This window comes from Spermophilus citellus (assembly GCF_964194105.1).
Source record: "Spermophilus citellus genome assembly, chromosome: 7".
NCBI lineage: Eukaryota > Metazoa > Chordata > Mammalia > Rodentia > Sciuridae > Spermophilus > Spermophilus citellus.
In genome coordinates this window covers 125,411,722-125,431,668 of record NC_138188.1, presented here as the reverse complement: position 1 = coordinate 125,431,668, position 19,947 = coordinate 125,411,722, and the positions used below count along the sequence as shown (strand labels likewise).

Genomic DNA, 19,947 nt, shown 5'->3' with positions numbered 1-19,947 from the left:
CCTTACCTTACCAGGAAAGTCCCTTCAGGACATTCCTATAGTAAGACTCTGGACCACATCTTTTCATTGATGCTGACTTTCCAGTATCAAGTCTACATCTTCTCTCTTCCTGGTCACTTTACCACAAACATAATGGTCTAATTTGACATTCACCTACAAAATTCAAAATAAGTTCTGAAGTTCATTTTCTTCATGTGCCTCAATTGTTTCATATACTTCAATGATTTTATTTTATATAATACCCATGTGTGTTAATGGTGTGCCTATGCAGATGTATTTTTTTTTTTTGAGAGAGTGAGAGAGGGGAGAGAGAGAGAGAATTTTTTTAATATTTATTTTTTAGTTCTCGGCGGACACAACATCTTTGTTGGTATGTGGTGCTGAGGATCGAACCCAGGCCGCACGCATGCCAGGCGAGCGCGCTACCACTTGAGCCACATCCCCAGCCCTGCAGATGTATTTTTGAGACTAGAATGGACTAACAAAAATTATGAATGAATAGATACAAATCATTTTTGTAGTCATATCTGTACCTGAAACTTGAGATGGCATCCTTGCTTTAAGAAATTTTTTCATCTTCATTCTTAAAATGTTGTTCCCAGGTAAATATTCAAGTTTCTGGGATGAACACTAAATTTCTGCAATGGGTGTTGTTGTGTATAAGGGGAAAGAAACAAGGGAATGTGAAATGTGGATGGATAAAGTCATAACATAACTCATCTTAATATCACTATAGGTACAAGATTCATTATAATTAGCATTTTATAAAGCACAAAGTCACATATTATTAACCACTGAAATATAAAACTGATATTCTAAATATAAGCATATCAGTGATATAATTTTCTTTTTTATTATCATCTGCAAATTTATAAGAAACTGTTTGTAACTTTTAAAAGGAAAATCATGAAATTTTTGTTTTCACTTCATATTTTCCTATCCTATTAGTCTGAACACTAAATGTATTGCAGCATCTCCCTCTTTAAAGGAACTATAACTAGGACGTCCCTTTACTCTTGTCCTTTGCAACTAGTTAAACCTATTACTCATGAAAAGAATGAATATCAACAATAATAACGTATCCATAGTTACTCTCATTGAAGTACATAAAAATGAGAGTTAATAGGTTAAATATCAATTAATTATTCAACATTTATATTTCCATCTAAAATATACGTTTGGTCCAGTGAGAAGTAAATTTGCTTGCTCTGTAGAACACATAAAGAAGAGACTCCTTAGTATGCACCCACCAACTTTACAGAGGATTTTTGTGATTATGCTACTGGAAATCAATTTCAGAATGTCTCTCTGAGGAGAAGATGTCTGCATACATGGATTTCTTGTAGTTGCAATCATCTGGAAATCTGGAAAAAGAAAATGTATATATATGAACTTGGTTCTAGTCCTGTGATCTAATAAGAAATGCTTGAGTATGAATTTGGAAGCCAAATAAATCTCAGAATTGTTAATTTTAGAAAATTCAAGCTTTAAAAATATTTTTGAGATTTTGCTAAATCTGTGTCCTCTTATGCAAAAAAAGAAAAAAAAAGATTCTTGGACAAACTTGGAGATTTTTTTTTAAGTATTAGAAAATCAAAGGGAAAGATGCTTTTTACTGTCAAATTCTATATGTGATTGATTGCATGTCACCCACTGCCTTAGAACAATTATTATAGCAGTATCGTATCTCTAATAATTTATGAGCATTATATATTAATTCTGAGACTAGAAAGATTTGGTAAATCTGATTATTTTTAAATTTATGAAGCATACTACTATAGAAACAGCTTTAATCAATGATTTTTTTTGTTTTCCAGCAGCAATAAAAAAATGCTCATTTAGGGATTTTATTTCTACTGTCTCTAGTCCTCAGCAAACACTAGTATTAGAGACTTGCTGGTTTTGCAAGTGGTCAGAGATGGCAAGCCACAATCACTTACAGGCAATTTGGTCTTCATTACAAATTAATGAAGTGATAATTGCTCTGTGCAACCTTTTATGTGCAAAGCATGCTGGTGTTGTTTGCATTATCTTCTTGTAATTTATACCTCCACATTCAAGGACTTGTGATAGCTTGCCAAAGTTAAACTACAATGAGAGCTCCTTAATGAAAAATCATATCTTACATCAAATTATGATAATCTCTACATAATGTGCTCTGTTTGATATCTGGGAGAATGATACTTATAGCAAAAGAAATTTGCAAATGATTCATCAGCCAAAATAAAAACTCATCAATTCTTACTCGGTAATCTTGACTTTAAAAATGTAAAGTCAATCGGTTTATTTTCATATACCAGTGTCTTGATCTATTTTCTGTGAGAGGACCACAGAAGGCATTTATTCTCTGAAGGTTTTGCTAGCTCTGTTCTCATGATGCGATTGTAAAACCAATGTAGAGATGACTCCACAAGCACTCACTTTTAACACCAGAGATTTTGAAATACCAAACCTGTTCATTTCCTTTTCTTCCTTATAGAGAACTTAGACTTCAATTTTTAATTTGAATGTAACATTACCACTATAGGTACCTCAGTGTAAAAAACCCTTACATCAAATACTTTCCTTGTACAATTTCTTCTGAAAACCTTCCTATAAAATGCATTATAGATTTAATATTTGAAAGTATCATATTGGTGATTATTAAAATATGATGTGAATATTTTTCTTGATTATAATAAGATATAGTTATATCATGTATATCATTTCTAGGCTTTCCTACAACAGTCCCAATTGTTACTTTGTTCAACTGATCTTACATTAAAAGATGAAGTTGAGTCGATTTTTGCCTCAAGAAATAAATGCCTGTCTTCTGTCCTAAATCCTAGTTAACAAAGGATATTAAAATGTTTTTTACTTATTTTGTTTGTAAATTGATAGAAGAGCTTGGGAGACTTAGAAGTTTTTAAATTGTGTTCTATACACTGATGAGATCCACAAATTATTTTAATAATTCAAACACCATAAGGTAGATAACTTATTTATCCCTTAGTGAAGTTTAAAGGTCAAATAAAAGCCATGTTTCTTTATTTGTTATGCCAATCAATTTGATAAATTAACATTTTATCTCATTTTTTTATTAGAAGTCATAGATTGAAACTCCTATGTGTTGTTTAAATATATAAATAGAAACACTGTATATAATAAAATCTGCTTTTGCTGATGAAAATTAATAGTGGGAGAAAAATTAGGAACATATTTATAATAAACTTTACAAAGATTTTATTTATCTATAAAACTAAAGCATTCTCTAATAAAGAAATTCATGTTGTTTTACTTCCATAAATGGTTTATACATATATAAGAAGAATAAATCAAATTTTACTTATTTTCCAAAAGGTTAAATTATTCTGCTGCATATCATGGTAAATGAAGAAGTCAAAATTGGAAAGTACATATAAAATTAAACTAACCTTAGTACATATTTTGAATCAAATTTGAAATGAATAGGGTAGTTAATAAGAACTGTATAATAGAAAATTATTTTCTATGAATGGCATGGATATGGAATGCAAAGAGAAGAAAGCCTAGTTCAGTGAAGTTGTACCATAAAAAAGAGAATAAAAGACAGAGAATCCAACATAGATCCCCAAAACAATAACAGAGTTACTGACAAGAACATAGGATTGACAGAAGTGGAACTTATTATTTACTCAATTTACTCAAACTTTTAGAAAAATTAACATATTGGTTGGGATCATTTTTGTTTTTTAAGAAGTGCAGATACTAATATAAAGAGGTGATGGGGAGCCATAGAAGACTCAAATGGAGAAAGACATTATTTCCTGGAAGCAGTAGGCAAAATAAGACATGGCAAAAAGAAAATGTAGACACAAGGATAATAGTTGAAAACAATTGGTATAAAAGTGTTTGGACCATAAGTATCATAAAAAACAACTATGCTAAATTAAAAGCTTCTCAAAATCTGTCATAAGGATCCCAAAAAGCACTGCTTGGCTGCTTTGAAATCTTGAAACTTTTAATGTCTTTTTACAGTGAGAAAAGAGTATAATTTTAGCTACTGCAACAATACTAACCAAACCAAATTATGTTTCTTGACTATGTAAATGTTCAATGTGGGTAAAGGTCATTAAGAATTGACATATTCACTACACTGTGTCTTTAGTTTTTCATGCAGAGAAATGAAGCATATTTATAACTTGCCCAAGATGGACACATTGGAATGATTGAATACCTTTAAAAATGTCATGCATGAAGATACGCAGTAATGACATAATTTAGATTCACTTCATTTTTTCATACATTAAAGTTTACCACAACCTTGCCCATACTGGGAGAAGATTAATAATAATGAACTTTTTTTTTTGTATTGGGGATTGAACCCAGAGGTGCTTTACTTATGAGCCATTTCCCCAGCCCTTTTTATTTTTAATTTTGAGACAAGTTCTCACTAAGTTTCTTAGAGCATGACTAAGTTGCTGAGGCTGGCCTTGAACTTGTGATCTTCCTGCCTCAGCTTCCAGAGTCACTGGGATTACAGGCATGTGCCACAGGGCAGGGGTAATAATGATGGACTTTTGTAAGATGTATTTTCCATGCTTTTTTTTTGAACAAAGAAACAAAAGCAAAAATATACAACAAAACCATAAACCACAACATAATGTCACTGTAGACAATTCATTTTGAGAGTTTTTATCCTGAATGTTTGGCTAGGCTCCATCAATTGCTAAGTGACTTTTTCCTGAATATCCAACAAAGTGCAGTACAATTCAAGTGTGTTCATCCAAATTATAAATTACTTGTGTCACTGAATTCATAGAACCTTGTAAATTATAAAAAAAATACAAACTAGACAGTTATGGAATTGCTCTACAGCAATTAAAATAAGCAATATAGAAGGGTCTGCTGATTTTCTCTAGTTCCTGTGATGTCTTTGAGAGCTGGTCTTGCATTTATTATTCATTATGCTTAGTTCACTAACTCTGCCTATATTTTTCTTTGATTCTTCAGTGGGAAGAGATCAGTGGTGTTGATGAACATTACACACCCATCAGGACTTATCAGGTGTGCAATGTCATGGATCATAGCCAAAATAATTGGCTGAGGACAAACTGGGTCCCCAGGAACTCAGCTCAGAAGATCTATGTAGAACTCAAGTTCACTCTTCGGGACTGCAATAGCATTCCACTGGTTTTAGGAACGTGCAAGGAGACTTTCAACCTGTACTACATGGAGTCTGATGATGATCATGGGGTCAAATTCCGAGAGCATCAATTTACAAAGATTGACACCATTGCAGCTGACGAAAGTTTCACACAGATGGATCTTGGGGATCGTATTCTTAAACTCAACACTGAGATTAGAGAAGTAGGTCCTGTCAACAAAAAGGGATTTTACCTGGCTTTTCAAGATGTTGGTGCTTGTGTTGCCTTGGTCTCTGTGAGAGTGTACTTCAAAAAGTGTCCATTCACAGTGAAGAATCTGGCTATGTTTCCAGACACAGTACCTATGGACTCCCAGTCTCTGGTGGAGGTTAGAGGTTCTTGTGTCAACAATTCTAAGGAGGAAGACCCTCCCAGGATGTACTGCAGTACCGAAGGCGAATGGCTTGTGCCCATTGGCAAGTGCTCCTGCAATGCTGGTTATGAAGAAAGAGGTTTCATGTGTCAAGGTAAGAGCCTTCCTTCTCTTTCCCTCATGATGGTATTTCTTATCTGTGAGTTCATTGAAACATAGCAAGAGGAAATGAACCCAGTCTGTGTTCACTTGCCAGCAAAACATGAGTAGAGTCTATTTGAAGACTAAGATATATCTATCTGTATATATATCTTGATGTGTATATTCCTAGTTTGTGCAGAAATATTAGCATGTTTGATTATGTGGTGCTGGCCTATATCCCCTAGGGATGTCCTATGTTATATTAAAGTTTTTTGTATTTGATGGTATATGGTAGTCTAACTCTGTACCAATTAAAAGAAAAAAGCTTTGTCTTTTAGGCAACAAAATTAGATATACTGAGGACTATATTTATACTTATTAATCTCATAGCAAAACTATTTAATCACAATAAAATATGTGTTTTTTCCTAGTGACATATTGCTATCAAATAGGTATTTATATCATTATTGCTATAAGGAAAATTATTTATATTTAAAAATCTAAGGCTGATTCAATAGTATTTGATGCACAATTTTTATTTTTAGTTGAGGTATAATTTTTAAAAGTTTATTTTGCTCCATTATTTGTCCTTTTTTATTGCCTAGCATAATATCTGTGTCTCTCCTCAGTTGCAATGCATATTTAATATTTACTATAGTACTAGAGAAGCTGAACTCTATCATCAGATTTGATTTTGTTAAAAATAAGTTTCTACTTGATATAAAAGTTCTTCTTTATGCAAAACTATATGTATCAGATGTGATATAGCAAATCATAAATTTCAAAACTAGATATTTATCATTAGGCAAGATTTTAGGCTTGGACATGCTGAAAACATTATTTGTATTTTAAATGTATAAATATAGAAAAGAACCTTAGTACATACCTTTTAGAATCTTGCTATTTTAATGCTTTGTATTTCAATTTGTTTTTAAATGTATAAATATAGAAGAGAACCTTAGTACATAGCTTTTAGAATCTTGCTATTTTAATGCTTTGTATTTCAATTTGTTAAGGGAATAGAGTTTAATAGTAGTGTCAAGGTTATGGCCATTCAGTAAGTCACTTTTCTCAAGGCCATGTCAAAGAGGAAGAATATATTTTATATATAACTTCTCCTATTTCAAATGCAAACAGAACATAGCATAGAACTATGAACATGGTTTGTAGGAATAAATCAAATCAACAAATGGCACACTCTTGCCTCACACTTCTCATTTTATTCATCATTAATACATTGTTAGTAAATTGATTTCGAAGGTTTTAAAATTGAAACAACATAGTAGCTACTACTTGCTTATATTCATAAACCTTTATACTACACTTTGAATTGTATTTCTTCATTGATGGATTTACTTGTGTTATATGCTATTTATGAGATTAATTTTAAAAAATAAAATCATGAAGACTTACTTCAAAAGCAATTGGAAAGTTGTACAAACAAATATTTAATACATAACTACTTCATTTTATGTAATTTATGGAGAATTCAAATATATATATTTTTTCATTCATTAAGTAATCCCTTGCTAGATGCCAGCACTGCACTGATTGCCAATTAATGTCAATAAGCTACCTCATTTATTTCCAAAGTTAAGCTATCAGGGACATACTATGACTATCTCTACTTTAACATGAAAACAAAAGTGTGATAGGTTTATCATCTTGCCTTTCATGTGTAAGTTTATCCTGGAGTTGAGATGAAACCAGGCATCTTGGCTCCAAAGGCTTCAGTCTCACATTACCCACATGCTTCCTAGGATTCAATCTCAGTGTGGAAAAGGAAACCCCACAAGCTCAAGTTTGAAGTGTAAGGAGGCCACAAAAATTTGTCACAAAATAGCCAAGAAATCTGTTAATATAACCTTATCTAAGTCACATCTTTTTGCTTTTTAGATTTTTTTTAAGAAGGAGCAATTACCAGCCAAAAGATCATTTGAGGGGAAGATTAAGCTTAGACTAGGGTGATATCAAGTAAATTCTGAATATGTGGATTGTCCAGCATCTTATGCAAAACATCCTAGTAAATTTAATTGAATCAGTATTTCTTACTATCTGTATCTACAAAGTAACCAAAAGCCAGACACAGGAGAAATATAGATGAATAAGTCATTGTATCTATCTTTAAAGAGATCACAATCTGGTATGAAAGACAGTTAGATAAATTAATAATTTTAATGCTAGACAGACCAATAAATCTTCTACAAGAGGTACAATGTGCCTTGTCATTGTAGCAGGAAAAAAACAATTAATTCTCAGGATTTCAAAATTAATCATGGGAATTGATAATTAATTATGGGAAGCTCCTGAGTTAAGAATTTTGGACTCTTTTTGTTATTGCTCTCAGAAAGTTTTAATGTAGGAAAGGTTAACCATCTTATACAACTTATACATTATAGAAGGTAAAATATACAATGAGATTTACAATTTGCTTATTAAATCATTAACTTAAAAATCTCAAAATGAATTGAGGTCCAATCAGATTGCTGTCTTCTGAGTTTGTGCCATAGGAACATCTTAAAGACAATAAAAGCTTCATTTCTAGGTCATCTTCTCAGTTTAATAACAAAATATTATGAATTCTAATCTAGACAGGTAATTGGGACAGTTAAATTTCAGTAAACTGAATGAAGAAAATGTGACAATTTCTACTTGACAAGAATAAAACACATTGATAAAAAAATTTTGTTCAACAATACATCTGTCAGTTTTAGAAAAATAAATAAAAACAAAGCTAGCTTTCTGCAATGTCAGAATTCTAAACATGGAATCATATATCTGCTCTGCATAATGTGAACTTTCACAGCAGGCCAGTATTCCTGAAATAAGAAAAAATATTAGAAAATATCCATTGACTGTATATCTAAATGTTCAATATTTATTAAGTCCCTGATATGGGCTAAGTCCTGTATTGATAATTAGAAAGAAAACAATGAATACTGTCAATGATATATTAGTTGGGTTTATAATTCAAAAATGTCTATGTGTGTTTGTGTTTTAAAAATATGTTGGTCTCTGTACCTGAAGAATAGATTTTAAACTGATGTGTTAAGCAAAGCTAAGTTAATAATGGTTTAAACTGGAAAACAAGCTACTACCATTATTGGGATAGGAAGTATTAGAATAGGAGTTGATGAGTTATGAAAATTTAAATTTTGTATATAACATGCTTTATTATGTTACTGGTTTTTCTTTTTGTTTTTGTTGTATGGTGAGGGAAGACAGCCACAGTAAGCCAAGAGTAGGAAATGATACAACTTTCTTTCAAAGAATGTTTATAGGGAGAAAGTAAAGGGGGGGAGAGAATCATTCAGGAATTTCATGCCAAGAAAACTGCAAACAGGGAAAAAGTTAACTCCAGAAAGATGAAGATTACTTATTAATATAATTTTGGCAAACTAGAAATGTACGTGAAAAATAACTTTATGAACTTAAACTGATAAGGAGTAATATGAAGTTTAATATGAAAGGTAAAAAACAATGTATCAGACTGTGATTGCTAGAAGTTTCTCTAATATATCATTTGTAAGTACAGCTTCTGTTTAAGTAAGTCATTTCTTATATTTAACAAAAGATGAAAGTGTGGCATCTCTTTTGATTTACCACGTGTATAGCTTAAACCTTATTTGAGCCATGTTCCTTAGGTCTGGATCTTGCAGGATGGTAACAGTGTGGTCAATAACAAGTAGTTATTAGAAGAAGTCAATAAAATTCTTTTAAAAAATATTGACATTTTTAAACATTAAGTGACTTAGTAAACCTAAATTATCTGCCATTTGCTTTCAGTCACTGACAATCAAGATTTTACTTGATTATTTCACCCTTCCCATATCTTAGACACCAGCATAACTCTACTAGTTTTCTCTTCTTAAGATTGAAAAAAGTGTAGGGAAATTTTGCATTAATTTCAAGGGAACAACATGATCCTTTTTTTTCCTTATTCTGTTTTATTCCAGCTAATGAATTATGTTATCTGCTTCAGTTTAGTTTGTGAAGAAGGAATGAGAATGCTAATGGCTTTTTATATACCCAATTAATTACATTTGAGGCAGATAGCAGGAGGTTACTATAAATATTCCTGCTTATACAAGCTTTGTTTAGACTCAGTGCACCAAATACCTTATTAATGTCACTGAAGAATCTGTTGCTGTGTGCTTTATCTCTCTACATTCATTGTGGAATGCTAACTTTATTCCTTGTTCTTTTACTTTAGGAGCTTAATAGAAAAGTGTGTTTTGGTATGATACTGTAGGGAGACATCTAAACTTCTTGATGACTGTCCAAAATTATGTTTGGTTTACTCATGACTTATGATACCACCATCTCTCTCTACTCACCTCTCTGTCAGTTCAGAAACTCTTAAAGCAGCTGTCAAGTTTTCCATAACAGAATGATTTAAGGATTCTTCTTTCTTTGACAAAGAAGCTAGAGAAAAGTAGAATATTCTCAGCACCTACTGAGTACTGAGTCTGCATGAATAATCACTGGTGTCCTGTGTTGCTTTCCCTAGCTGTGAGCAAAAGGACCTGAAAACAACTTGGAGGAGTTCAAGTTTACATTGCCTCACTGTTTCAGAGATTCAGTCCATGGGAGGGGGCGGGCAGACTCCACTGTCTTAGGTCTGAAGTGAAAAAGAACATCAAAGTAGAAGGGCATGGTGGAAGACAGCTGCTCAGGACATGATCACCAGAAAGCAGAGAGAAAGTCCAGGGTGCCTGGGACAAAGTATAAACCCCTAAGGCACAGCCCCTGTGACCTTATTCCTCCAGCCCTACCCTACCTCCTTACAGTTATCACCCAGTTAATTCATTCAAGTGGACTTCATTGATTAAGATATCATAATCTGTCATTTCACCTGAACATTTTTGTCTTGTCTCACACATGAGTTTCCTGAGAACAGCTCATTTTTAAGCCATAAAACCTTCTAGTTCTGCAAGATGTTCATATGTTTGAATGAATTCAGCACTTCCTTCCATTTGTTGCCAGAGTGTAAATTCCTTGAGGGAAAAGACCACTACTATCCATCTTAGGAACATTGTGCCTAGAACCTAGAAGACTAATTGACTAAGTTTTCAATTAGATCTTTATTCAATGAACAATTTCTATGAGACTTCTATACTAATTATATATTTTTGGAGTGCCCATTTTAGTTTAAACATAGTTATATTATTTATCTTTAAATTCCTTAGGCTATTGAGAAAGACCTGAAATAGAGATGTAAGTTTTATGTGATTTGAAAGGAACATATTTGACTATTAGGTTGCATTTAATTGCAACAGTAAAGTACAGATTCATATGAACTGTCATTAATGAATAGTTGAAGTAAAGGAATAACAATACTTTAAAAGTAGCTAGAAGGATACATTTTTCTCTTTCAGGAAGTTATGATAAAAGTTATTTTTTCTGCCTTACAAAAAATCAATTATGAATAACCATACATATAATATAGCAAAGATCTGTTTTTGGAAATGCAGAAATATTTGACATTCTTTTCCCTTAAATCTACACAGCTAATACTGAAAGCACTGAAAGCACTGACTCATTCTTTAAAGACTGCATTGAGACATAAAAATGTTACTTAAAACTTAAGGTTTCTGACTTTTAATTTTAATTTCCCTCAGTTTACAAAGACAGCTCTCCATTTCCACGTTTGCTTTAGCAGTTATACACCCATGATTTTTCTAACATCATATTGATTTTAATAAAAAACATACCACTGGTAAGTAATAATAAAGAGAACTTTCAAATGGCAAACAGATGCATTGTGTCAATCAGAAGCACCATTGAAGTGTGTTACCTCTTCCTTTCTGTACAATCTGAGTTTAAACACTTATATATGACAAAATCACTCATTAAGTTTTGTGAGTTTTTTCCTTACATTAGATCTTAAAGAACTTAAGAGTGAGAAAATACCTTTAATAAGTTTATAGACATATATTGATTATTCATTCTTTGAAACAGAATTTTTCTTTTTTGAAGAAACTTCATAGTCTAATCAATCATGATTGCTAGTCTTCTATTATTTTATTGTTAGCTTTTCTCTTTCTACTTCTAAATAGCAGTTATCCTAGTATTTGAATCATTTTCTTTTATTTTTCATATCATGGGTATTTTCCACTGATTTTTAAAAGTGTCCTTGAATTCATAGATAGACATATTCAATAAGACTCTCAAGTTAAAACTGACTTAAGAAAATATATTTTAGGAAACATATGTCTATAAAGAAATTTTTAAAATGCTATATTTATAAAACATTAAACCCATATTGTTTCACACTATATTGATGTTTCAATATTTATCATACAAAAATCTAGGATAGATTGTCAGAGGGGATACATAAATAATATCCTTGCCTCTTGAGTTGAAGAAATCATGCAACTCAGAAATACATACACAAATATCGACTATATTTGTTGAACCATTGTACTTGACTCTGTGTAGAAACGACTACATCTATTTGCTTTATTTTAGGTACTTTACTAAGTACACATAAGAATCACCTAGATAATATAAAGATAGTGGAGAAACAGAGTACATGGTATGAAGTACATGCCAATATGCTTGTATGAATTACTATATGATATTACTGAAAATCTTCAGTCAAATCATATCAGTGCACTATCTTTACAGTAATTGAAGTAAAAACTCCTTCAAGTATAAAAAGAAAGGCATAGTAACAGAATGTATTTGCTTTGTGAATTTAACTATCATAGTTTATTTTTGAGTATTTGTATAAAAATAAAGAGTATACATTTAAACCATGGATTTATGTGTTTCTGGTACTAGAAAGAAATATGAATCTTTGTGCTATGATTACTACAAATAAAATTATTTTCAATAGAGACAATTTAATTGCAAACATATTTGGAAGACATATAACCATGGCTTAATTTAGGGAGTAGAACAATTCATCTCTAGCCATTTAAGTACCTCATAATGAATACAAGCAAATTAAATGACCAGCAGTGAACCAATATAAAAACGTTAAAAATCAAAAGCAGTTCTATAAATGTTAGTACCATTTTCCCATGGAATTAGAATTAAATAAGATTTCAGTGTTTTAGTAAAATATGGATTCTTTTATATGGTATAATTTTGGTTATATAATTTTACCAATAGAGTGGGAAAAATAGTAAGACATTTCCTCTTTATTTCAGACTGAAAGATGATTTTGAAGGTTATTATTAAAACATTTTTCTAAGGTTCTAACTTAGTTCACAGCTACCTCTTTTCAAATCACTGCAGTGTATCTGCTTTAAGGGTATCAAATCATCTTTTTATAATAATTATTATTCTTCAGTTACATAAGTCGGGCTTTCAGATGCTTATCTATTTCAGTCTTTCTAATGTGCAAACAGTAATTCAGGTAATTTCTCTATAGAAAATTTGTAATCTTTAGAAAACATCAATAACTTCTCATTGTGTAGTTTGTCTGGGATACTATCATGATGTATAGATTAGTTTCCCAGGAAAGTACTCACTATGGGAAATTGCAACATGGATATGTAATATCAGTTGCAGAAGGGAAAGTAATTCTGAAAATACTTGAAATAAGTTTTTTTCATCATTGCATTTTCATTTGCATTTCCAAAAGAAAATCAGAACATTGTTTAGCAGAATGCTCTCTAAATACCTATTAAATGTCAATTCATCTATAAACTAAATCAAATTTTCCAAGAAAAGACATATCTCAGCCCCATTCCCAGTGAGAGGTAGAGTATTAGTTATGTTGAAAATATAAAAATCACAGATATTTTTCCATCTTAATAAATAATATTTTTAGATAGTTCATGGATGTAGCAGAGTAATTTACCATCAAGCCTGGTTAGACCCTGTAGGAAGTCTTTCAATTTCATTTCTTTAACCTAAAGTATTTTATGTACAAAGTCTTTATTGCTTTTGATTGATGCATGCCACATTGTTAAAGCATTTTTTAAAAACTTATTACAATCTATGTCTTTTGTGAAGAAAATATCTTTGATTTTTTTAAACTTACACTTTTTCTGTCTAGCCTTTCAAATATCACCCAAGCTTCTGTATTTTAAAATATGAAGAATGCAATGTGAACCTTTTTAGTTTGCATGTAACAAATCTAAAATGAGTTTGATATTTCATTACAAATTCTAAATTATTTATTTATTCATTTTTAATCAGCTTGTCCCAGAATAAGGGGAATAAGATTGAAAACAAGGTCTTTTCCTAATTGTTGAGGTTCTTGGGCTCTGTGAAATGCATTGGTTACAGGTTCACAGAGACTATTTTTGTCAGTACAGATTCACTGAGCAGTTTCCCACCTCTTGCCTGTGATCTCACCAACTTCTGTCTGTGTTTAGAGTTTTGACAATCCCTTATTAGTTCCAGAGTAGAAATTATAAGAGCTAATAAGGGTTTACTTTACAGCTCTGACAGCTGGCATTGAACTTTAATAGAGAACAATTGTAGAGAGAAGTCTAAGTTTGGATTATATTTGATGAAAGTGTTCTTAAAGTAAAGCCATTTGGAAAGAATCAGATGACTAGAAAGGCTTTGTGTATCCTCTTCTGCTGTAACTTCTCGTCTTGCAGGATGGGGACAAAACATCCTGTTGGCAGATAACTCTGTAATCACTTATAGATGCCTCTTTGAGGAAGAGAATCCATGACAGTGAAGAATTATGAACTCTGGTCATGTTCCTACCATTCCTCTTGTAATCCTGTACAATATAGCTGTTGATTGCTCTTTTGGAAACATAATCATGTTAAAGACTTCTAATCATAGAGTGGTTCTGTGAGAGAAGAACCAGAGATCCGAAGGACTAGTCAAAGAGATCAAGAGGCCCATAACTCCTGTAAACCCATGCCATAAGTCAGGCACAGGGTTTTTAAGTTATAAAAGAGAAAGAGAGAAAAGGGCTGGGGAAGAGTGGGCAGAAGGAATGAAGAAAGAAGAAAGAGAAGAAAGAATAAGAATAGCTTCAAATATTAAAAACTTGAATGTAAACTATTTTCTCAATGTTCAGCTCAGTGGTCAGGGGCAATGTCACAATGGGGGTAGAGGCAAATGCTGTAAATGAGAACAGCTGCAGCTTTTGGTGTGCTACAGAATGAGGGAATAATGCACTTGTATAATTATGCACTTGTATTATAAGGAATATGTAAAGTTTTTGAAATTCAGGAACAAATATGTGTATATAAATGGTTGGAAAGGAATATTTTCCTTCTCTCATAATTAGTTACTCTAGAGGAAAATCTGTATTTCAGACATTTGGATTCATTTGCTATCTATTTCATGCTGCTGTATTGAAGATGAAATATTTCAATCTGTCAATCAGAATGTTTATAGCATATAGAATTTATTAATGTATTGAATGGAGAATAGAAGATGCTCATGTTCTTTCTCTCAAGCATCTTGGATTTTGCAGGGGAATATGAATTTAATTTATAATAAGAAACAAATACACTCTTTATAAGAAAAAATATGGAAAGCATCATGAAAGTGTGCTGCTAAAATGTTATGAAGAAGAGGTGTAATTCCCTGTGGAGTTAATATTTCTTCATCTTCTCATTTTTTTCAATAAACATTTATGAATGACTTCTGCACAATGCGTCCCCTGTGAAGATGGCACTGAACAAAGCAGAACATTGTCTCTGCACTCAGGAAACTTTCGGATTTTAGGGGACATAAATAAAGTTTGATTGAACTTAGGGGCATTCAACTAGTGAGCCACATCCCCAGCCCTCTTCTCTATTTTTTTAGAGATAGGGTCTCATTGAGTTGCTTAGTTCCCCTCTGTTGCTTAAGCTGGCTTTAAATGCTCAATCCTCCTGCCTCAGCCTCCTGAGCTGCTGGAATTATAGGCACAATCCCTGTAAGAATAGAATTTTCTTTCTTTTAAGGATAAAAATTCAAGTTACACTTTAGTGGAGCCTAAATTGGAACTAAGGCTCAAGCATCTTGAGATTATATCTCAGGCTCATTTGTTCTGGATTTTCTTAGAACTTACTGTAACCCATGAAGGCATATTAAGTCCTACTATCTACTTAGATGATTGAAAAGTGACAACTCTGCACATCAAATCAAAATTAAGATTCTTAATCAGGGAGAAGCAATAAATATTGCAAGAATATCCCTATATTCCTATCAAGGTGGATCTTTTAAAGCAGTGACCCTATGATCAGTGGCACTTCTGTAATGCCAGAACTGAGAATGTGAACAAATGTGGGAAAGGAGATATAAAAGACAAAGCATTTGGATGTTGTGGGCTTTTCCTTAGGCAATTGAGATAGGTGCTTTGGAGTTATGTGTTTTTAATATACTCTGAGGTGGTAACCAGAAATCAGATCTGCTGTTTGATTGCTTTTGTTATGTAATGTAATACTAAAACAAAAATGACAGGTGAATGTTGGGATATTACAGGAGATATATATAATATTAGTATAAAAGTTCCCATACCATAAGTCCATAAGTGTAGGACGTGTCCTTTGAAAGTTAGAGCAACACCTCAAAATCAGCTTCTTCATTCAAATATCACCATTTCTTTCCTCTGGCACGTAACTGAGCCTGGCATTTCATTTGATCCTTCTAGCAACTTATGAGGTAGATAGCATCACACCCAAATTTCACATGAGAAGAAGCTGGATACTAGACAGTTGTCCAGGTCACAGTTAGTCAATGATGAAAAAAATTTGAAACCCAAACAGAGCAATAGTGTATAACCAACATTCCACATGCCACTTTGGTGGAGAAGGCCAGGAAAATAAGGGACAGGAGAGCCTCCTGTCTGTACCTTTAGAAGTAGCCTATGAAGCTCAAAGCTGAATTTACTTCCAGGATACTTTTGAGGATGTTATTCAAACTCCTCACTGGCTCTTTTCTCTGAGACCCAAAATGGACATTTACTCCTGGTTTCAATATCATGTGTTCTATGGGTGTGTTGTATGTGTTCTATGGGTGACTAGTTTGTTTTTAGTAATCTGATTAACAAAATAGTCATGTTTTCATGTTGCCTTCCTTATAAAAGAGCATAGAATGATATGTTCTTATATCTGATATACCTATATGTAGATATGCCCTCACAACATATATTTAAAACACTAAACTCACATTATTAAAACATTTTTATTTTACATTTAAAATATTCAACTTACATTATTTTCTGACTTTATATGCCCTCTCTGTTTTACTCTTCACATTTTAAAATATATTCTATAATAATTTATCCTATATTAAGTTGTGGAAATCCTCTCTCAAATGTGAAAAATCAGAAATTTATTTTAAATGCCATTTATATATGTGATCAGTGATTAAAATAGCATTTCAGGCTCAACAAGTCTTTTAAGGTAAATATTATTAGCCCAATTCTTTTACTTTTTTAAATGTTTATTTATTTAGTTTTTACAGTGTTGGAGATTGAACCCAGGGACTCACAAATACTAGACAAGCACTCTACCTCTGAAGTACATCCCCAGTCCCTGTTAGACATAATGCTATAGGGTTTTCTACTTTGTCCTGTGTCACAATGCAGAGTGGAATTTCAGACTTGTCTGATTCTGAAACCCAGTACTTTTAATAATATAATAGGCTAACAATTTTGATTTAATAATGCTTTTTAAGTCATAATAATGTGAAAACTTGTAAGTTCTCAGTACCGAAGGGATTACTAAAGAGTTTGGTTATTAGAGCTGAGAAAAAAAATATTGATAGTGGTTATTTAAGGAGACAAGAGCTCTGTCTTCATTAACATTTCTTGCTTCCACATAGAATTAGGTTGGACTACTAAACAAAAAGATTTTCACAGGGAATCTCTGGCCTTTATTTTCTGAGCATGTGGAATTGAGTCACGCCTCTAATTACCTCTGCTTCTATTTCCATTGCCCCTGCTGTTGCTGAGTACATGATTGATAGGAGATGATGGTGAGTGAAGAACCAGGGCTCAGAAAGACACTCGCTATGCGCCCAATATGTAAGCTTGCACAATATGCTTCATTATGAGCTTGACAGATCTCCAAGAGGCAGATTGGGAATGCATTTTGAGATGGCTGACATATCTGTTACAGATACTTTTTTAACTCATAAATACTGCTATATAAAAAAGTTACATATGCAGATAAATATGAATGCATATATGCATATAAATGTCTATGTGTGTATGTGCATACATGCATGTATGTGTATATAGACATATAACATACATAAAATATATAAATATGTGAGTGATATATAAGTATATGCATGTGCATATTATGTATAACCATATACATTTTACACTTAGTACAATTTAGTTAGTATATTTGTATATTCACTGATTAAATATTTTTTTATCAAATCAACTTTAAATTCTTTATTTGTAAAGAAAAATGAGTAAAATCTGTAACAAAACATTGGGCTGAACTTCAGATAGTACAATGGCATTGTCCTGTTGAATGCATTCTATTTTATGTGTGTGTGTGTGTGGGGGGGGGGGTTACAGGGGATTAAACCCAGTTTGAACACAGAGTCTCTTTACTACTGATTCCAAACCCCAAGCTCTTTTTTTATTTTAATTTTATTTTGAGTAAGAATCTCACTAAGTTTTCTAGACTGAACTTGAAGTTGTAATCCTCCTGCCTCAGATTTCTTATTTGCTGAGATTACAGACAGACTAGCATGCCCACTTTGAATATTATATTTCTGTGTATTGCTTTTGGAGTGAGATAGCAAACAAAATAAGTTAAAAATTGAAATATGTATAAGTCCCAAAATTTGTAGAGGTAGAACATACTAATAAATCTTTGCAGCTTGTTAGGTAAATCAATGTGGCTTAAAATGTACATACTTCCTAAGTAACTGATTATGTTGTTTCAAACAAGGATTATGGGTAAAACTATTTTTCTTTGAGATTGCTGTTGGTGTTACAGATCAGAAACTTTTGTGTTGCTATAAAATTTCTTAACTTTTTAAACTATTATAATCTAAAATTTTATCATATAGCAACTATTTCCATGAGTAAGTGAAACCCCTATAAAATGTTATTTAGAAACAAAAATAATTCCCAAGGGCTTTTATTGTTTATGATTATTATATTTGTGATTATTATATTTTCATGACAAGAAATACACTGCTTTTTATTCAAATCTGCAATGAGGATAGGTGGCATACTTTTGTCCTCCCAGGGCAGTGGCAGAGCTACTGAAAGTAAAAGCTGTCTCTGGCCTTCCTGAGGCTGATGGTTACTCTCATTAGTGATGAAAAAAAAAAAGAGAAAATACCTTGGATTGCTTTTTATTAAGCATGGTACGTAAAGCAGGTGAAAGCTTGAAAGCTCATTGAGTTGCCATAAAGAAATTTAAACATTGTTCATATTGGCTAGCAGCCAAACTCACGGTGTAAACTCTAGGCATGGGTCACATTTTCAGCGGAATTGTCAGCTCAATGGGTAAAAGATAGTTTCTGCACATTTTTAGCTCAGCAATAAACCTGAGACCTACCAGCAGGGTTGGTGGGGTTACACTTGTTTTGCATGGTTGGGTATCCATCTGAATTCCACCATAAAAGAATCTAATGAGTCCTTAGTGAAAGATGATGGTATGGCTTGACTTTTTACATTTATAGCATGTTCATATTATTTTATTACAATATCTTATACCTCTGAGTAAATTTAGTTTCTGCTTCTCTTAGAATATTTTATATGAGTTCAGAGAGATCTGTAAAACATAGTATTAAATTAATTATGAAATATCATTCTAAAACATAAGTACTGATATTTTACATGAAAAAAGCAAACTTTGTTACTGTTATGAATTGTAACATCTTTCTGCGATGAGCAGCTGTGATTTCTACTCCTTTGTACAATTTTAGAACTGACTCAAAATCTGTACACAGTTGGTACAACTTTTATGTGAATGTGGATAGGCTTTTATTTATTAATATTTCATTCCTTTATTTGTGACAGAGAAGGTGAAATGAAAAATGTGGATAACTTCTGGAAGGAGGCACACATGGTGGACACTTGTTCAAGGAGAACTTGAACATTTGTTACATCCTCAATTGTTCTTATTTCAAAAATTTACTATATCTCTTATTGCTATAAAAATCATTTTCCATAAAATCTATTTAAAAATCAAGCTTCAATCAAATGCAATGGTGCATACCTATAATCCCAGTGACTCAGGGAACTTAAGCAGGAGGTCACAAGTTTAAAGCTAGCCTGGGCAATTTAGCAAGACACTGCCTCACAATAAAATAGAAAAGGGTTGGTATGAAAATCAGTGATAGAGCACCCACCCAAATCAGCTTTATAAGAGATTCGTAATCTAAATATTGCTTCATCAACAATACTAGTCAACTAGAAAATTAGAATTTTGAAACGTT

At 32.2% G+C, this 19,947-nt stretch overlaps 1 protein-coding gene across 1 annotated transcript in view; it reads left to right on the top strand.

Annotated features, from left to right (window-relative positions):
* Positions 1 to 19,947, top strand: part of EPHA3 (EPH receptor A3) — a 352,568-nt gene that overhangs the window by 89,881 nt on the left and 242,740 nt on the right. The window contains exon 3 of the mRNA XM_081300943.1: positions 4,972 to 5,632. Coding sequence (XP_081157069.1) covers positions 4,972 to 5,632 — 661 coding nt within the window. The remainder of the gene's footprint in view (positions 1 to 4,971; positions 5,633 to 19,947) is intronic.